The 19,044-nt window shown below is 54.8% G+C and overlaps 1 protein-coding gene across 8 annotated transcripts in view; it reads right to left on the bottom strand.

The window, feature by feature from the left end:
* Positions 1–978: 978 nt before the first annotated feature.
* Positions 979–19,044, bottom strand: part of PLXNA4 (plexin A4) — a 612,559-nt gene continuing 594,493 nt past the window's right edge. For all 8 annotated transcript variants that reach the window (XM_065423502.1, XM_065423501.1, XM_065423503.1 and 5 more), the window contains 2 exons: positions 6,910–7,060; positions 979–1,074 (listed from right to left, as the gene is read on the bottom strand). In XM_065423502.1, the coding sequence (XP_065279574.1) occupies positions 979–1,074; positions 6,910–7,060 (247 nt within the window). The remainder of the gene's footprint in view (positions 1,075–6,909; positions 7,061–19,044) is intronic.

The raw sequence follows: 19,044 nt of genomic DNA, 5'->3' as shown, positions 1-19,044 counted from the left end.
TTCAACAAAAACCATCTTGTTCCAGCTCAGAAAGAGAAACAAACAAAAATCCTGTGGTAGAACTTATCCATTTCCTGGGCCGTCATGATTTTCAAGGCCAGAATGAAGTGTGGCTCCTTGTGGCTTGTCTTCTCTGGGACGTGGTTGGAAACAGGGTGCTATACACCGCCAGGAGGACACGATTACCACCAATAGGGTACAACTAGGCAGAGAGCATTTTGTTGCAGTTATACGGTCGACAGGACACACCGGGAAAGACTGAGAGGGACACAGATCTGTTTTAAAAATAATAATAAACGTACGAAAAACGGGGCGGTGGGCAAGGTGAGGCCCCACCTTCCCCCCATCCCTGGAGAACGGCTCACATTGCTGTTCACCCAGATAGTTAGTGTCCCCAGTTCCACGACGGTCCTGCTCCAATTTTAACCAGGTCCCTGGGGCTTCCCAGAACTGCCTTGAATTCCCGCCTGTGGGATTGAGGTTGACCAAAGGCGCAGTAACGGCTCTGCTGGAGAAGGATCCAGTTTCACTCCTGCCCCCGTTGGGATCCCTGGAGGCAGGCCAAGCAAGGGGAGTAGCTTCCCCTCGGCAAGACTCTAATAATACTGAGTTTGTTTCCACGGCCGCTCCGGGGCTATGGGCCCAGGAGGGCAATTAAAGCAGCATGGCAGAGGGCCACCGTCCAGTTTCCCATCTGGATACAGCTGATATGGTCTTTCTAGGACGAGGGAGGAAGGGGAAGCTGTGAACAAGAGAGCTCCAACTGAATGTCTCGATGTCCCCCAAAGCTGAGATTCCTCCACCACCACTTCCAGGGAATCCTGGGGCCTGGTCTATAGGTTTGGAGAGAGGCGAGAGAGGAAGAGAGAGAGCGCTGATCAGGTGACTCTGCTTACACTTGCACTTGGTAAAGATGGTGATCCTGACTGAGGCACGGCTTGGTTTTTCCCTCCCAGGGCTCCCCCGGCAGGCCAGTTCTCAGCTATCTATGCTCATGAGGGTTATGACTTGGTCAAGTTTGTAGGCGAGTTTCTGTTTCCCGGCCTGGTCGTCTTGATCGAGGGCTCCGAGAATCTGCAAAGGAGAGAGAGGAGAGATGGCATCATTCATTACGAGCAGGCCCACGTCCTGTCTCAGAAACGAGGGCCAGGCGGTCTGTAAATGGGACGGGGGGAGTGGGTGGGCCAGGCTGTCTGTAAATGGGATGAGGGGAGTGGGTGGGCCAGGCGGTCTGTAAATGGGATGAGGGGAGTGGGTGGGCCAGGCGGTCTGTAAATGGGATGAGGGGAGTGGGTGGGCTAGGCTGTCTGTAAATGGGATGAGGGGAGTGGGTGGGCCAGGCGCTCTGTAAATGGGATGCGGGGAGTGGGTGGGCCAGGCTGTCTGTAAATGGGATGAGGGGAGTGGGTGGGCCAGGCGGTCTGTAAATGGGATGGGGGGAGTGGGTGGGCCAGGCGGTCTGTAAATGGGATGGGGGGAGTGGGTGGGCCAGGCGGTCTGTAAATGGGACGGGGGGAGTGGGTGGGCCAGGCGGTCTGTAAATGGGACGGGGGGAGTGGGTGGGCCAGGCGGTCTGTAAATGGGACGGGGGGAGTGGTGGGCCAGGCTGTCTGTAAATGGGACGAGGGGAGTGGGTGGGCCAGGCGGTCTGTAAATGGGATGGGGGGAGTGGGTGGGCCAGGCGGTCTGTAAATGGGATGGGGGGAGTGGGTGGGCCAGGCGGTCTGTAAATGGGATGGGGGGAGTGGGTGGGCCAGGCGGTCTGTAAATGGGATGGGGGGATTGGGTGGGCCAGGCGGTCTGTAAATGGGATGAGGGGAGTGGGTGGGCCAGGCGGTCTGTAAATGGGATGGGGGGATTGGGTGGGCCAGGCGGTCTGTAAATGGGATGCAGGGAGTGGGTGGGCCAGGCTGTCTGTAAATGGGATGAGGGGAGTGGGTGGGCCAGGCGGTCTGTAAATGGGATGGGGGGAGTGGGTGGGCCAGGCGGTCTGTAAATGGGATGGGGGGAGTGGGTGGGCCAGGCGGTCTGTAAATGGGATGGGGGGATTGGGTGGGCCAGGCGGTCTGTAAATGGGATGAGGGGAGTGGGTGGGCCAGGCGGTCTGTAAATGGGATGGGGGGATTGGGTGGGCCAGGCGGTCTGTAAATGGGATGGGGGGAGTGGGTGGGCCAGGCGGTCTGTAAATGGGACGGGGGGAGTGGTGGGCCAGGCTGTCTGTAAATGGGACGAGGGGAGTGGGTGGGCCAGGCGGTCTGTAAATGGGATGGGGGGAGTGGGTGGGCCAGGCGGTCTGTAAATGGGATGGGGGGAGTGGGTGGGCCAGGCGGTCTGTAAATGGGATGGGGGGATTGGGTGGGCCAGGCGGTCTGTAAATGGGATGAGGGGAGTGGGTGGGCCAGGCGGTCTGTAAATGGGATGGGGGGATTGGGTGGGCCAGGCGGTCTGTAAATGGGATGCAGGGAGTGGGTGGGCCAGGCTGTCTGTAAATGGGATGAGGGGAGTGGGTGGGCCAGGCGGTCTGTAAATGGGATGGGGGGAGTGGGTGGGCCAGGCGGTCTGTAAATGGGATGGGGGGAGTGGGTGGGCCAGGCGGTCTGTAAATGGGATGGGGGGATTGGGTGGGCCAGGCGGTCTGTAAATGGGATGGGGGGAGTGGGTGGGCCAGGCGGTCTGTAAATGGGATGGGGGGATTGGGTGGGCCAGGCGGTCTGTAAATGGGATGGGGGGAGTGGGTGGGTGGGCCAGGCGGTCTGTAAATGGGATGGGGGGAGTGGTGGGCCAGGCTGTCTGTAAATGGGATGTGGGAAATGGGTCAGTTTAGCCCAGGGCCGCCCAGAGGATTCAGGAGGCCTGGGGCAAAGCGGGGGAGCTGAGGCGCTTGTACTCACCCGGTGGCGGTCCGGGTCTTTGGCGGCATTTCGGCGGCGGGGGACCCTTCAGTTGCTCCATGTCTTTGGCAGCACTGAAGGACCCGCCGCCGAAATGCCGCCAAAGACCCGGACCGCCGCCGGGCCAGGGCTCGCAGGGCCTGGGGCAAATTGCCCCACTTGCCCACCGCCCCCCGGGCGGCCCTGGCTTAGCTCATGGCCCCACAAGGCATTTTACCAAGCAGGGAGGGCGATTCTGACAGGACAGTGATTGTGCAGGCCGAAGCAGCACCCCTTCTGCATTTAACAGGGCGCTTTCACTGTCTGGGCTTTAGAAGCTGCTCCCTTGAGAGGGCCTGTTGGCTGAGACAATGGGGTTTCCCTCTAATCTCTTCCCCAGCTGTCCCAGGCTCTGTATGTCTGCCTGTCAGACAGATGGGGCCTTGGCTTAGCGCCTCATTCAAAGGCAGGCCATGTGCAATGCTCTGGGCATCGCCTCTCCTGCTACATGCTGTGACGCAGAGGCCCGTTGGTGGTCCATTGCTCTGTGTCGGCAGCCTGACATACTCGCTACATCTCAGGCTGTTGTCGCAATCTGTATCAAAAAGGTGTCACGTGAGGAATCAGATACGAACTGGCGACACGCTGGTGCCGCCAATCACTGCGGGGTGTGTGTGTGTACTACGGCCTAGAATTATGTTCTTAAAATGTGTTTGGCAAACCAGGTATAAGCCCAGTCTGCCCTAGACAAAGGGATGGGGATTTGCTTGGCTGAGCAGCCTGCTCGTCAGGCAAGTGACAGTGAAGGTCCATTTACAGAGAAGGTAACCAAAGCCATCAGCCTAGTGAGGGGCGGGCAGAGCCACTGAACTAACACCAGTGGTGAGGAACCAGCATGAAGTCTTCAGCAGCCCACATGGCCTCTACAATCAGCAGGAGAAAAGGAACTTTATCTGAGAACACATTTCTAAGGTTTCCTGGTCTGTAAAGAGAGTGAGAGCCCACCCCTAAGTTATCCTCCACCTGATGACAAAGGAACCGGGCATTTTGAGATGTGTGAAGGATCCTGGCCAGACAGGCAGGAAAAGACACGAGGTGAGAAACCCTTCTGGGAAGAAGGGAGGCTAATTTGTAAAATCAGGTTTTAGTCTTAGAAGCATATTTTTACTTTTGGTTGCTTGTAACCCTTCCTTATGCTGGGTCCTTTTGTTAAATACACTTGTTTTACTTTGCACTGATTGGAGGGGAGTGTCTGATTCACCCTCCCAGCCATGGAGATATACACCTATCTCATAGAACTGGAAGGGACCCTGATAGGTCATCAAGTCCAGCCCCCTGCCTTCACTAGCAGGACCAAGTACTGATTTTGCCCCAGATCTCTAATTGGTCCCCTTAAGGGATTGAACGCACAACCCTGGGTGTAACAAGCCAATGCTCAAACCACTGAGCTATCCCTCCCCCAGTACATAAACTGTGGGCTGGCCCCTCTGCACAGGGGAGAATCTTAGTCATGTTGCACTCACCCTATGCAGCAAGAGACACCTAGTCAAGGGAAGGCAGCCCAGGGACTGTAGGAGACTACAGGGCCTTTAACAGCAGAATGCTGGATTTTTGACACGGGTGCTTTTCGAGTACTAAACACTGTCCTTGTCCTGGTGTTGCTGCAAAGGGTTATCTCACTAGCCCTTTGCATCTGGATACTCAGGTTCTGAAACCAATTCGGGGCTTGATCCTGCAGCCGTTCGCCAATGAGTAGTTCCAGTACTTACTCCATTGAGTAAGGGCTGAAGGGTTGGGCTGTAGATCCCAAGTGAAAATGCTGTTAGCCATTTAGAGTCCCAGTCCTCAGTGGCACACATCATGACAGCACTGCCCCACAAAGCACGCCTGGCCTCTCTCTGCTCAAGAGAAGCCGGCAGGACTTGGAGATGCATGGGCAGAGCCGGGTGAGAGCCCTTGACTGTAACAGCAGGGGAGCTGAAGGCAGGGCCGGCTCCAGGCACCAGCCGAGCAAGCTCGTGCTTGGGGTGGCAGATTCCAAGGGGCGGCATTCCATCTAATCCTTTTTTGTTTTGTTTTGTTTTGCGCTTCACCGCTTTGGCCGCCCCTGCAGGTTTTTTCTTTTTGGTTTGCTGCTCCCACCGCCCTGTAGGGGGCGGAGGAGGGGAGTGCCCTGCAGCAAGCCCGGCAGGGCAGCCCGCGTCCTTCCCTGCCTGCCGACCGGAGCGACGCGGAGCCCTCCCGGCAGGCGGCGCAGTGGGAGGGGCCGCGTGGCAAGCACCCCGCTTAAGGAAGCCCTGGCCGCCCCCCTTCTCTCTCTCCCCCCCCCCCCCCCCCGCTAGCCGGGGTGCGCGCTCCGCTGCCCGGGGTCTGCAGGGCCGGAAGTCCCCCTGCACCCACACTCCCGCCGCCCCGCAGGTATTTTTTTTTGTTTTTGTTTTTTCTTTCCTTCGCCGCTCCGGCCGGCCGGCCAGTTTGTTCCCCACCCCCCCGCTTGCTGCTCCGGCCAGGGGCAGGTTTGTTTCCCGCCTCCTCCCCCTTCGCCGCTCCAGCCGGCCGGTTTGTTCTCTACCCCCGCTTCGCCGCTCCGGCCAGGGGCAGGTTTGTTTCCCGCCCACCCCCACTTCGCCGCTCCAGCCGGCCGGTTTGTTCCCCCCCCATTTGCTGCTCCGGCCGGCTGGTTTGTTCTCTCCCCCCCCCCTTCACCGCTCCGGCCGGGGGCAGGTTTGTTTTCCTCCTCCCCTCCCCCCTCCTTTGCTGCCCCGGCCGGCCGGGCGTTTTTGGCTTGGGGTGGCAAAAAAGCCAGAGCCGGCCCTGGCTGCACGCTAGGGCTAAGAAGCACTGTCAGAGCGAGGTGGTGCCAGATGCTGGCACAGCAGCTATTACTGAAGGTCAGGACGGAGATGCATTGGGGACTCTGGACTGAAGTCACAAGGGACGCTGCAGAGATGTCCCTCGGACTGATTTTGCAGGGAATGCTGCTGAGTACGGTGCATCGGCCGAGCTGTTTGAGGGCTTAGCACTGAAAGGGCGTCAGGGGAAGAGAGAGCTGCGCCGGCAGAGCTGTTAGGAAACCTAACGAGCAAAGAGCAGGGGATGTGGGCTGCAGGTTTGGCTAGAAGTGGCAGAGTGAAGCAGTCTGGGGGCACTGCATTCCAATGGCAGAGTTGTGAGGCATGGAGTGGGGGGAGTAGTTTGCAGAGGGCCTGCTGGCTCTAGCCAATGCAGTCAGCCCCTGTCAAACACCAGGTCCGCTCACAGACAGAGCCCTGCGCGGATACAGATTTATATCCGCGGATGCGGGTATATGTGGAAATTAATTGGTATCTGCGCAGGGCTCTGCTCACAAACACTGAGAGAAGTGAGAGCCCTCTCCCCTGCTCGTCTCTTGCTGGATCTGACCGGGGAATGGCTTCTGTTTCTCTAGCGGCTTCAGAGAATTTGTTTCCCCTGCTAATCCCTTGCCTTAGTGCTGGCAGATGTTGGCCATCCGCACCAGCGGTTAAGTCAGCTCTTTTTAATTAGATTGCAGAATTTCCTGCTTGCCTGGTATAGCTCATGAGACACAGACGGCTGTAACTAACCCCCCTTCCCGGCCCAAACTCCCCTCAGCCCCGCTTTGCACCGTGCTCAGTTGGGCAGCCTGAGTTTATCTGAGCTGAAAGCAGCTTCCTTTCGTCTCTGCACCCAGGGACTCCGGCGTGGTGCCGATGGACATTCAGTTGCATGCGATGCAGAGACGAGACGGGGCTCCGGGAGCTCTATGGGATATAGAACAGGAAGCAAACACTGGGAAGTAGACCTGAAGGGCCCAATTCATCCCTGGTGTCACTCCACAGCGAGGCCAGGCTGAGAGTGAAATAACAAGGCAGGACAGCGGGGCGGGTGGGAAGCCTGCGCAGCCCCAGTTGCTGCTCTCCGACCCTTACCCGCAGAAGCCCTCTGTTGAAAATAAACCGGACGGGCACCGGTGGCCGATGGGATTTCTGGCTTGGTCGGCCCGTGCTCTCAGGCACGCCCCACTTCCCCTCTCGCTCACCTCCTCGCTGTACTTGCCCACGTAGGAATAGATCTCGGAGAGCGCGCTCATGGTGTTAAACTCGTTCATGTGCATGCGAGACTGCTCCGCCAGGTAGGCGTTCATGTCCTGGTCGCTGATCGCCGGCATTTTGCCGATGTCCGAGTAGTACCTGAGGGGGGAATGGAGAGAGCGACGGGTTTGCTTGGGGAACAGGCGTGGGTCTGGGCTGGCCAGGGCGGCCAGCTAACAACAGGCAGGTGGTATGGAAAAGTTATGTGCGTATTTGCACCATGGGAGCTGGGGCACTTCCTGGGTGTGAAAACACAACAGCCCTTGGAGGGGATCACCATCATTCGCCTCATGCTAGAGACGGGCAATCGGAGGCACCGAGAGGAAAAGGAATTTACCTAAGTGCCCCTAGGGAGTCAAAGGCAGAGCTTGGAAAAGAACCCAGACCTCCTGGTGCCCAGTCCTGTGCTTTCACCACTGAACCACTCTCCCCAAGGTGGCATCACCTCCCCTAAGAATCCCAGGTAAATCTTCCCCCATAGCCACAAGCGCATAAGCAGCACCCTCTATCCCCCCATGATGTTGTGTTCCAAGGGGAGATCTTCAGAGGCACCGATCTGGGCACGCTCGACTGGCACCCACGCATCAGGGGTTGTTATTTCTGGCAGCACCCACAGTGCTCTCATCAGCCTCGGGACTTTGGAGATGGTAGGAGGACATCAGCTGGGGCCTTAGACAATGATTAATGGTTCTGGGGATCACCTGCTTCCCCCTAGTGAGCTGGAACATGCAGTCCTGTTTGGTGACAGCACAACATGTAGAGGGCTCGTCCTGAGAACGGACGCTGCCAACCGTTGCCGGGCTGCAGCTTTCTTCTTTGGGGAACGCTGTGTCCTGCCCTCACTGTAAGGCGCTCGGCACGAGGAGTCGAACTGCACTGGCCAAAGCTGCCGCCCATCAGGCGGGTGAGCAGTGGCAGTGCCGGTTCAAGGAGAGCTGTGCAAAGCAGAAGAGCAGAGCTGGGTCCAACCCAAAACCCAGGCTCCAAACAGCGCCCGAGTTCAGCTCTGGAGCTCAGCTCTGGCCCAGTTCTGCTGACTCAAAACCACTGTCACGCACGACGTGGGATCAGGCCAGTGCTAAGTGCAGCATGGGGACTACGGAACCAGACTGCTGGCCAAGGGAATCAGGAGAGCCCTATTGCTAGGAGCCGGGGATCTGGTGCTCTCATTATGAGCAGGCAGCCCAAGCAACTGCATACGAGCCGCCCCACATGCCAGGATAAAAGGTGCTGGATACTGATTTAGTACGGGACAGGCAATTTTCTATTTCAATAAGGGACGTCCCTTGTAAAACGGGACTGTTGGCAACCCTATACCACACCCACATTGCCAACTGCAAATATGCATGCCCCCAGATGCCCCCCACGGCCTGTACCCCCACATGCACCGCTGCATGCATCTCCTCTCACCCCAATACCTCAACACAGACAACCCACAGTACACACAACCTATGCCAACTCCATTCACACCCTCACATGCATCCACAACCACGTCCACACTTACATACACACTCCAACCTTCCCAGCATGTCCCCCCCACAACCCCGCTGCACCAGGCACCCCTCCCCACCAAAAATCCACCAGCGTCTCTCCTTATTTCCCCCCAGATCGGTCTTATAAACACACGTGCTGGCCCAGCGTAGCAGTGAGCTCCCTATGCACCCAACCTGCTCATGGGGTGAAATCCCAGCCCCAATGGCAAAACTCCCACCGACGTCCATGGGGCCGGGATTTCACCGCTGGGATCTGGAGCTGCAGGGCTAGTGCTGCTGCTGCTGCTGCACAGGGCTTTGCACACCGGGCTGTGTCTCTTTAAGGAAGTTGCTATTTTCGATGTCCTTCCTCCCCCGGGTACAGCAGGTCTTGGAGGACAAAGTTTGCAGAAGGCAATCAGTCACTGTCACTCGCAGCTGTGCTCTGCTGTCAACTGGTTAATTAGACACCATCATTTACATTTTTAATTTCGGCAATTTGACATTTTGTGCGCAAAAAAACCCCTGTCGCCAACAGGATCCACAATTTTATAATTAGGAGGCAGAAAGGACAAGGAGCCAAGCTAGCTGACAGGTGTCCTGTAAACAGCTCCGAGCCACCTGCTGAGCCACAGGCCGCCTTCCGTGGCAGGGAAATTGGACACCGATGTGCTGTGTGAGAATCCCTCCACGAGGCAGGCAAAGGAGCGCTCCTGATAGCGCAGGGCGGACAGCGGAGTCGTCGCCCACGAAACGGGGCCCTGTTGCTCTCCGGGCAGCGGGCAGGGGATGGCCATAAGCTGCAGTGGGAACGTCCGGCATGTTGTAGTACCCCCCGGCTCCTCCAGGCGGCTAGGCTGATTGATCATTGATTGTGTATGCCTGCCCACATATACTGCTTACAGCACTGCGTGGCTCTGAGTTACTATCCCCACTTCACAGAGAGGGGCTGGGACAACTCCGAGTGCACAACAGAGCAAGAACTAGAAGCCAGGTGTCCTGACGTTCAGCTCTGTGCATAGTCTACAGCTTCCAGATCAAGACTCCGGGGAGAGGACAGTGCAGTCTCCAAGACCCTTGGTCTTTTTGCTGAGGCTGCCAACAAGAGCACCAAATCAATGGCAACCGTGGTGCTGGTTTCTGTAACAGACGCACCTGTCCACTGGGAACTGGACTGAGAGCCAATCCGGAGCCTCCAGGTCTCCTGACTGACAGCTTTGTGCCCCACCCACTGGACTGTACTACCTCAAGTGGAAAGTGATCTTGGCGTGGTACTTGCCTGATGAGCCTTTGCAACCTGCCCTGCCACTCTGATAACTGGCTCCAGAGCCTGATAACACAAATGGGAAGAGTCCAGAGCATCCCGCAACCTCCTCAGGAGCCAGCTCTGCAGAACCGACTCCAGAAGAAACAGAAGAGCTCAGGGACGCAAACGCCTGCTGCCCACGGCAATGGCTAGTGGGCTCACTGAGAGCAGCTGAGGGGAAATGTCGCCTGGCAAGCACAAACCGCACACTCAGCCCACGCTCTCCTCACATTTACCGTTGCCCAGTCAGCTTAACTTCAGTACCCGGAAAGATAATGGAGCAAATAACTAAGCGATCAATCTGCAGACACCTAGAAGATAATCAGGTGATAAGTAACAGTCAGCAGGGATTTGTCAAGAACAAATCGTGTCAAACCAACCTGAAAACTTTGACAGGGTAACAAGCCTTGTGCATGGGGGGAAGTGGTAGATGTGGTATATCTTGACTTTAGTAAGGTTTTTGATACTGTCTCGCATGACCGTCTCATAAACAAACTAGGGAAATACAACCTAGATGGAGCTACTATAAGGTGGGTGCATAATTAGTTGGAAAACCGTTCCTAGAGAGCAGTTATCAGTAGTTCACAGTCATGCTGGAAGGGCATAATGAGTGGGGTCCCGCAGGGATCGGTTCTGGGTCTGGTTCTGTTCAATATCGTCATCAATGATTTAGATAATGGCATAGAGAGTACACTTATAAAGTTTGTGGACAATACCAAGCTAGGAGGGGTTGCAAGTGTTTTGGAGGATAGGATTAAAATTCAAAATGTTCTGCACAAACTGGAGAAATGGTCTGAAGTAAATAGGATGAAATTCAATAAGGACAAATGCAAAGTACTCCACTTTTTAGGAAGGGACAATCAGTTGCATACATACAAAATGGGAAATGACTTCCTAGGAAGGAGTACTGCAAAAGGAGATCTGGGGGTCCTACTGGATCACAAGCTAAATATGAGTCAACAGTGCAAAACTGTTGCAAAAAAAGCAAACATCATTCGGGGAGGTATTAGCAGGAGTATTGTAAGCAAGACACAATAAGTAATTCTGCACTGATTAGGCCTCAACTGGAGTATTGTGTCCAGTTCTGGATGCCACATTTCAGGAAAGATGTGGACAAACTGGAGGAAATCCAGAGGAGAGCAATAAAAATGATTAAAGGTCTAGAAAAGATGACCTATGAGGGAAGATTGAAAACAAGGGGTTTGTTTAGCCTGGAGAAGAGAAGGCTGAGGGGGACATGATAATAGTTTTCAAGTACACAGAAGGTTGTTACAAAGAGAAGGGAGAAAATCTGTTCTCTTTAACCTCTAAGGATAGGACAAGAAGCAATGGCCTTAAATTGTAGCAAGGGTGGTGTAGGTTGGACATTAGGAGAAACTTCCTGTCAGGGTGGTTAAGCACTGGAATAAATTGCCTAGGGAGGTTGTGGAATCTCCATCATTGGAGATTTTTAAGAGCAGGTTAGACAAACACCTGTCAGGGATGGTCTAGATCAGGGGTCGGCAACCTACGGCACGCGTGCCAAACACGGCACGGGAGCCAATTCTGAGTGGCACGCTGCCTGCCCGGTGAGAGGAGGAGGAGGAGGGGCGGAGGGGCTGGAAAGCGCCACGTTGTGGGAAGAAACGGGGGAGGGGGAAGCTTGGCTGCCGCAGGACCAAGCTTCTGCCTCCTGCCCCTGCAGGGGAGAGCGGTGGTGGTGGGGTCCCGGCCCCCCGCCCCACTCAGACCCCCGCCCACCGCTCTCCCCTGCGGGGGCAGGAGGCAGAAGCTTGGTCCTGCGGCAGCCACGCTCCCCCCCCCCCTTTCTTCCCACAACGTGGTGCATTCCGGCCCCTCCCCCTCCCTCTCCCTGCCGGCGACAGCCCTTGCGAGGGGGAGCAGAGCCGAGCCGAGCGGCAGCGTGCTCGCTGCTCTGTAGAGGAGGCAGAGAGAGGTAGGGACGGGCCTTGGGGAAGGGGGTGGAACAGGGCATATCCCTTCCAGCCCACTGCCACGAGCCGCTCAGGGCAGGGGGCTGGGAGCACTCCCACGAGCCGAGCACCCCAGCCCTCTGCCCTGCACCCCCCACACACCCTCCAGCCCTCTGCCCTGCACCCCCCACACACACTCAGCCTTCTGCCCTGACCTCCCCCCAACACCCAGCCCTCTGCCCTCCACCTCCACACCCCCCCCAGCCCTCTGCCCTGCACCCCCCCACACCCTCCAGCCCTCTGCCCTGACCTTGAGTCGCCCCCAACACCCAGCCTTCTGCCCTGCACCCCCCACACACCCCAGCCCTCTGCCCTGACCTCCCCCCAACACCCAGCCTTCTGCCCTGCACCTCCACACACCCCCCAGCCCTCTGCCCTGCACCTCCCCCCAACACCCAGCCCTCTGCCCTGCACCTCCACACACCCGCAGCCCTCTGCCCTGCACCTCCACCCCCCCCACACCCAGCCTTCTGCCCTGTACCTCCACACACCCCCAGCCCTCTGCCCTGCACCCTCCCACACCCAGCCCTCTGCCCTGCACCTCCACACACACCCCAGCCCTCTGCCCTGACCTCGAGTCACCCCCAACACCCAGCCTTCTGCCCTGCACCCCCACACAGCCCCAGCCCTCTGCCCTGACCTCCCCCCAACACCCAGCCTTCTGCCCTGCGCCTCCACACACACCCCAGCCCTCTGCCCTGACCTCGAGTCGCCCCGCTCAGCCCGCTGCAGGCCTAGGTGAACAGAATCCCAGGCTGGAAGCGGGCTGAGCAGGCTGGCGGCGTAAGATCAGCATTTTAATTTAATTTTAAAGGAAGCTTCTTAAACATTTTGAAAACCTTGTTTACTTTACATACAGCAATAGTTTAGTTATATAATATAGACTTATAGAGAGAGACCTTCTAAAAAACGTTAACATGTATTACTGGCACGCGAAATCTTAAATTAAAGTGAATAAATGAAGACTCGGCACAGCACTTCTGAAAGGTTGCCGACCCCTGGTCTAGATAATACTTAGTCCTGCCTTGAGTGCAGGTACTGGACTAGATGACCTCTCGAGGTCTCTTCCAGTCCTATGATACTATGATACAGGGTCTCTGCTGCTCCTGCTCAGTGCTCCTGTGTTGCTCTCAAGAGGGGGGCTTTGGGGGCTGGGTAACCTCAGTAATGGTTCTGTCGGAGCATAATCCCAAGTTCCTCTGAGTTAAAGCTTCCAGTTAAAGTGCCCAGCCGGCTGAGAAATGAACACGTATTTTGGCACATGGAGGACTCCGTGGCTAAGTGCAGCGAGCGCAGATTGTGGGGAAGAGAGGTGGGGGATCAGAGCCCACAGTGCAATAACAACAAGGAGTCTGGTGGCACCTTAAAGACTAACAGATTTATTTGGGCATAAGCTTTCGTGGGTAAAAACCTCACTTCTTCAGATGCATCTTTAAGGTGCCTCCAGACTCCTTGTTGTTTTTGGAGATACCGACTAACACGGCTACCCCGATACTTGACACAGTGCAATGTGAGTGCATTGATTTATGGAACCGAAGAGTTGCCCGTGGAGAGAAGCCCTGCTCTTTATAAATATTCCATGGGCGCCCTCCCACTGGGCGAAATGAGAGAGCACTGGGATTACATCCCATTCAAAATCAATAAGGCCTTTGGTGAGAAGCCGCAGCACACTATGTAAACAGGCCTGGCTTGAGAACCAGTCTGAACCTTCCCTTGCCCTCCAGTTAATAGTGTCATCAGAACGGTAGGCTGGGAGAAGAAATGTCGCCTGGCAAGCCCAAACCGCACACTAAGCCCAGGCTCTCCCCCACATTTACCGGTGCTCTCCCAGTAGCGTGGATCCCTTACTTGTGGGAACTGGGAAACACCCCACACTGGCTAGCGGCAGCTATTCCAGAGTGGAACAAGTCCCAGCCTTTGAGTGTGAAGCTTCGTTTCTGAGGGGCAGGGCTTTGAGGCAGGGATTCCTGGGTTCTGATCCCAGCTCTCATGCTATCTAACTTTGGGCAAATCACCTGGCCTCAGTTGGCCCTTCAGTAAAATGGGGACAGCAATGCTGTATCCAACTCACTGGGGAGTTGTGAGAATTCGCCGGTTAATGTTCAGCAGGGCCTTGAAGATGGAAAGTGCTATACAAATGCTAATGGTCAGATTGTGGTATTTCGCCACTTGCCTCAATAGGAGCCAGTGTGGAGCCATAGCGTCCACTGGGGAGGGGTGCCTCAGCGAGGTGCAGGCCAAGGGACAGGAGTACTGAACAGGCTGTGCTGCTCTGCAGGCCGGTGTGGCAGGAGAACTGGGTCATGGCATGACTGGGATGCACTGATGGGGCACTTCCTGCATGCCCCCTCAGTGCAGGGATTGCATCCGTGGTCACAGATTGAGAACACAGGACTCCCCTGGCCCTCAGCACCTCCCAGCCTGACCTCATGGTATTTTAACATGGCCCTAGGCAATGTCCCCAGTAGGCCACGAGCGTCAACTGTTCCTCCTGTAGGCAGCGACCCCTCAGCAAATGCCACTAAAAGGCTGTTGGCATAGATGAGCCCCTCTCTCCTCCCAGGCACGGGGCACTAACAATGCTGCCCACAGGTGAGGCTCCCCAGGTGGAGGCGGTGTCTCCCACAGGCAGTCTCTGCTCCAGAGGGCTGCCCCCCCACAGACAATGTCTCTCCCCACCACCAGGCAATCTTAGAAGAGTCCTTCCACACAAAGCTGCTCACCGTTGGCCCCTCACATTGAGTGGATCCCAGATGGCGGCTGGCCATGAGCAGCCTCCGCAGAACCTCACACAGCCCTGCACTTTGTCCCCCTACCATTTTTCCAGTGAATTGTAACCCTCTCCCAGGTGCCGGGTTGAGAGCTCTAGAGACTGATGCCCTCTGTGTGCGCAGAACGGGCTCTGCTGAGGCGGCCCAGGTGCAAGCTAACCCCACCCTGCTCCCTGTCAATGTGCCTCAAACCTAACCTGGAGGGAGCTGCAGTTCAGGCTCTAAGGGCCATTCCTTGGCTTCCCCGCTGAGACTGCCAAGAAGGGGGCCTGTTGTTTAAATTGGTGGTGGTGCATTTTGAGAGGTGGACACTGAACCAACTACAAACCGGACTGAGAACCAGCAACAGGCCACTGCGCACCCAGCCAAACGCAACTGGAGCTGGTTGGGAATTTGTTGACGAAGCACTTGTCAGGCCATGCTTTAAGTAAGGTGAAAGGCTCCTGTGAGAGGAGAAATATATTGCTGAGAAGAAATACATCGCTGAGGAGCCTAATGCTTTTGGTGAAAAATGTTGATTTGTCAAAACTGAAAAGCTTTGAATCCTGGTCGGTTTCAATGAATCGCCCAACTCGAAAAAATGTTGAAAAAATAAAAAAACATTTCAAAATTGTCAAAATGCGCCATGTTGACACTTTCTAAATGAAAAATTCCAGTTTTCGTATTCAAAACTTTTTGTTTAGAAACGTCAGCTAATTAGACTAAAAAAGAGTTAGAAAAGATTGAAATCAAAACAAACGTTTTGAAATTCTCAAAATGAGACGTTTCGATCGACCCAAACAAATCTTTTTTTTCTGGTGTTTCAGCGTGTGAACATTTTTAAGACTTTGAAGTTTGGTCCTGATTCAAGACAGGGAAAAAATGTTAAACTCTCAAGAATATTTGAGGGACAAGAAAACAGTTTCCTGGCCAGCTCTAATCACACCAAGAGTAGGTCTTCACTATCCGCCGGATCGGCGGGTAGTAATCAATCTATCAGGGATCGATTTATCGCGTCTCGTCTAGATGTGATCAATCGATCCCCGAACGCGCTCCCCATCGACTCCGGAACTCCACCAGAGTGAGAGGCAGAAGCGGAGTCGACAGGGGAGCCGCGGCTGTCGATCCCGCGCCGTGAGGACCCGAGGTAAATCGAGCTAAGATACGTCGATTTCAGCTACACTATTCTTGTAGCTGAAGTTGCGTATCTTAGATTGATCCCCCCCCCCCCACCAGTGTAGACCATCCCCAATTTTCAGCCCCTGCTTCCCTGCCTGGGGCTTGTAGTGATGTCCTAGATTTTCAGTAGGGAGCTAATGGAGAGGAGCTTCTTGCAGGCTGCCTGTCTCACCATGTGAATCCCCCTCAGCCAGACTTCGTCCTCCTGCACTGTATATAGAGTGGCCTCTCTGCAGTGCTCGTGAAGTGCTTGGAAGCCAACAACTGTTTAGTGTTACAAGGACGTGTACCTGCTCCAGTACTTGTGTCACACCCCTTCCTGTGCTGCTGCCTTCCCCTTCACTTCTGTCTCTCTTCCACATCATAACCCAGGTGCTCAGTATAGCTGGGTGACAGCCCAACCGAGGTGGCACTTGAGTGGCACTCCAGATACCAAGCTCAAGTGCCTGCGATGGCATGACAGTTCAGTTTACAGCGAGCCAGCTCCAGCAGCCTGCTAGGATTGGGAGCTCTGCCGCTCGAGTCTCCTCTGTTATTCCAGATCAGTCATCCCTGCAGAAAGGCGGGGACAGCAGAGAGGGGAGATTGGGAGGGGGAAGATGGCATCTCCTACAGCTCCAGTGCTGCCCATTTTATGTGTCTTTCCTTCTTCTCTCCGGTGGTTAGCGACCCATGTAGGTGGGGGCGACTGTGCTGCACAACGGAACGAGTTCAGCTCATGGGGGGTTGCCTGGGCACTTCCCAAACCCTCCTTTAGCACCAGTCATTCTCTGGGATTAATCAGAGATAAATCACCTTGCCCACTTGTCCCGCATCCAGCAACACTGCTGTACAGAGTTCTCAGCTCAGTGCTACTGCCCTGGGGAGGGAGCTGTCCGCCTCCGAAGCTCAGACAGGACTCGGCTTGGCAGAATTGGATGGGCTGTTTGTTTGTAATTGGGACGATTAATATTGATTTTTATTTCTGTGCGTTTTTTTTTTCTATTTGTAACTATGGTCGAGTTCAGGATCCTGACAAAAGGAAGAAAGGAGAGCAGCAGAATACGGACCCTAGACTTCAGAAAAGCAGACTTTGACTCCTGCAGGGAACTGATGGGCAGGATCCCCTGGGAGGCTAATATGAGGGGGAAAGGAGCCAAGGAGAGCTGGCTGTATTTTAAAGAGTCCTTATTGAGGGCGCAGGAACAAACCATCCCGATGTGCAGAAAGAATAGTAAATATGACAGGAAACCAGCTTGGCTTAACAGAGAAATCTTCGGTGAGCTTAAACACAAAAAGGAAGCTTACAAGAAGTGGAAACTTGGATAGATGACTAGGGAGGAGTATAATAATATTGCTCGAGCATGCAGGAAGGCCAAGCACAATTGGAGTTCCAGCTAGCAAGGGATGTGAAGGGTAACAAGAAGGGTTTCTACAAGTATGTTAGCATCAAGAAGAAGGTCAGGGAAAGTGTGGGACCCTTAATGAATGGGGGATGCAACCTAGTGACAGATGATGTGGAAAAAGCTGAAGTACTCAATGCTTTTTTTTGCCTCGCTCTGGGTCAGCTCCCAGACTGCTGCACTGGGCAGCACAGTATGGGGAGGAGGTGAGCAGCCCTCAGTGGTGAAAGAACAGGTTAAGGACTATTTAGAAAAGCTGGACATGCACAAGTCCATGGGTCCAGATCTAATGCATCCGAGGGTGCTGAGGGAGTTGGCTGATGTGATTGCAGAGCCATTGGCCATTATCTTTGAAAACGCGTGGTGATCAGGGGAGGTCCCGGACAATTGGAAAAAGGCAAATATAGTGTCCGTCTTTAAAAAAGGGAAGAAGGAGAATCCGAGGAACTACAAACTGGTCAGCTTCACCTCAGTCCCTGGAAAAATCATGGAGCAGGTCCTCAAGGAATCCATTTTGAAGCACTTGGAGGAGAGGAAGGTGATCAGGAACAGTCAACATGGATTCACCAAGGGCAAGTCATGCCTGACCAACCTGATTGCCTTCTATTATGAGATAACTGGCTCTGTGAATATGTGCAAAGTGGTGGACGTGATATACCTTGACGTAGGCACAGCTTTTGATACGGTCTCCCACAGTATTCTTGCCAGCAAGTTAAAGAAGTGTGGATTGTATGAATGGACTATAAGGTGGATAGAAAGTTGGCTAGATCGTCGGGCTCAATGGGTAGTGATCAATGGCTCGATGTCTAGTTGGCAGCCGGTAGCAAGCAGAGTGCCCCAGGGGCTGGTCCTGGGGCTGGTTTTGTTCAACATCTTCATTAATGATCTGGATGATGGGATGGATTGCACCCTCAGCAAGTTCGCGGATGACACTGAGCTGGGGGGAGAGGTAGATACACTGGAGTGTAGGGATAGGGTCCAGAGTGACCTAGACAAATTGGAGGATTGGACCAAAAGAAATCTGATGAGGTTCAACAAGGACAAGTGCAGAGTCCTGCACTTAGGAAGGAAGAATCCCATGCACTGCTACAGGCTGGAGCCTGACTGGCTAAGCGACAGTTCTGCAGAAAAGGACCCGGGGATTACAGTGGATGAGAAGCTGGATATGAGTCAGCAGTGTGCCCTTGTTGCCAAGAAGGCTAACGACGTATTCGGCTGCATTAGTAGGAACATTGCCAGCAGATCGAGGGAAGTGATTATTCCCCTCTATTCGGCACTGGTGAGGTCACACCTGGAGTACTGCATCCAGTTTGGGTCCCACCACTACAGAAGGGATGTGGACAAATTAGAGACAGTCCAGCGGAGGACAACGAAAATTATTAGGGGGCTGGGGCACATGACTTACGAGGAGAGGCTGAGGGAACTTGGCTTATTCAGTCTGCAAAACAGAAGAGTGAGGGGGGATTCGATAGCAGCCTTCAACTACCTGAAAGGGGGTTCCAAAGAGGATGGAGCTCGGTTGTTCTCAGTGGTGGCAGATGACAGAACAAGGAGCAATGGTCTCAAGTTGCAGTGGGGGAGGTCTAGGTTTATCCAATCTAGTTTTTTATTAGGAAAAACTTTTTCACTAGGAGGGTGGTGAAGCACTGGAATGAGTTACCTAGGGAGGTGGTGGACTCTCCTTCCTTAGAGGTTTTTAAGGTCAGGCTTGACAAAGCCCTGGCTGGGATGATTTAGTTGGGGTTGGTCCTGCTTTGAGCAGGGGATTGGACTAGATGACCTCCTGAGGTCTCTTCCAACCCTAATATTCTATTATTCTATTTTAATTTTCACAGTTGTAGGAAATTCAGGTTGGAGTTAGGGCAATGCTGACAGCGGGGCCCAAGACATCCACACGTCAGGAGGTGGGGGGAACGAGGGCTGTGGGCCTGGCACAGCAAAGCTGAGACCCCTGGCCAGGGCTGTGAGTAGGGGGATGAGCTCCCGACCGAGGGGGAGGCCACCCCACTGCTGATTGGCTT

This window comes from Emys orbicularis, chromosome 1 (genome assembly GCF_028017835.1).
Source record: "Emys orbicularis isolate rEmyOrb1 chromosome 1, rEmyOrb1.hap1, whole genome shotgun sequence".
NCBI lineage: Eukaryota > Metazoa > Chordata > Testudines > Emydidae > Emys > Emys orbicularis.
The sequence above is the reverse complement of the archived record's forward strand: the minus strand, read 5'-3'. Positions and strand labels throughout refer to the sequence as shown.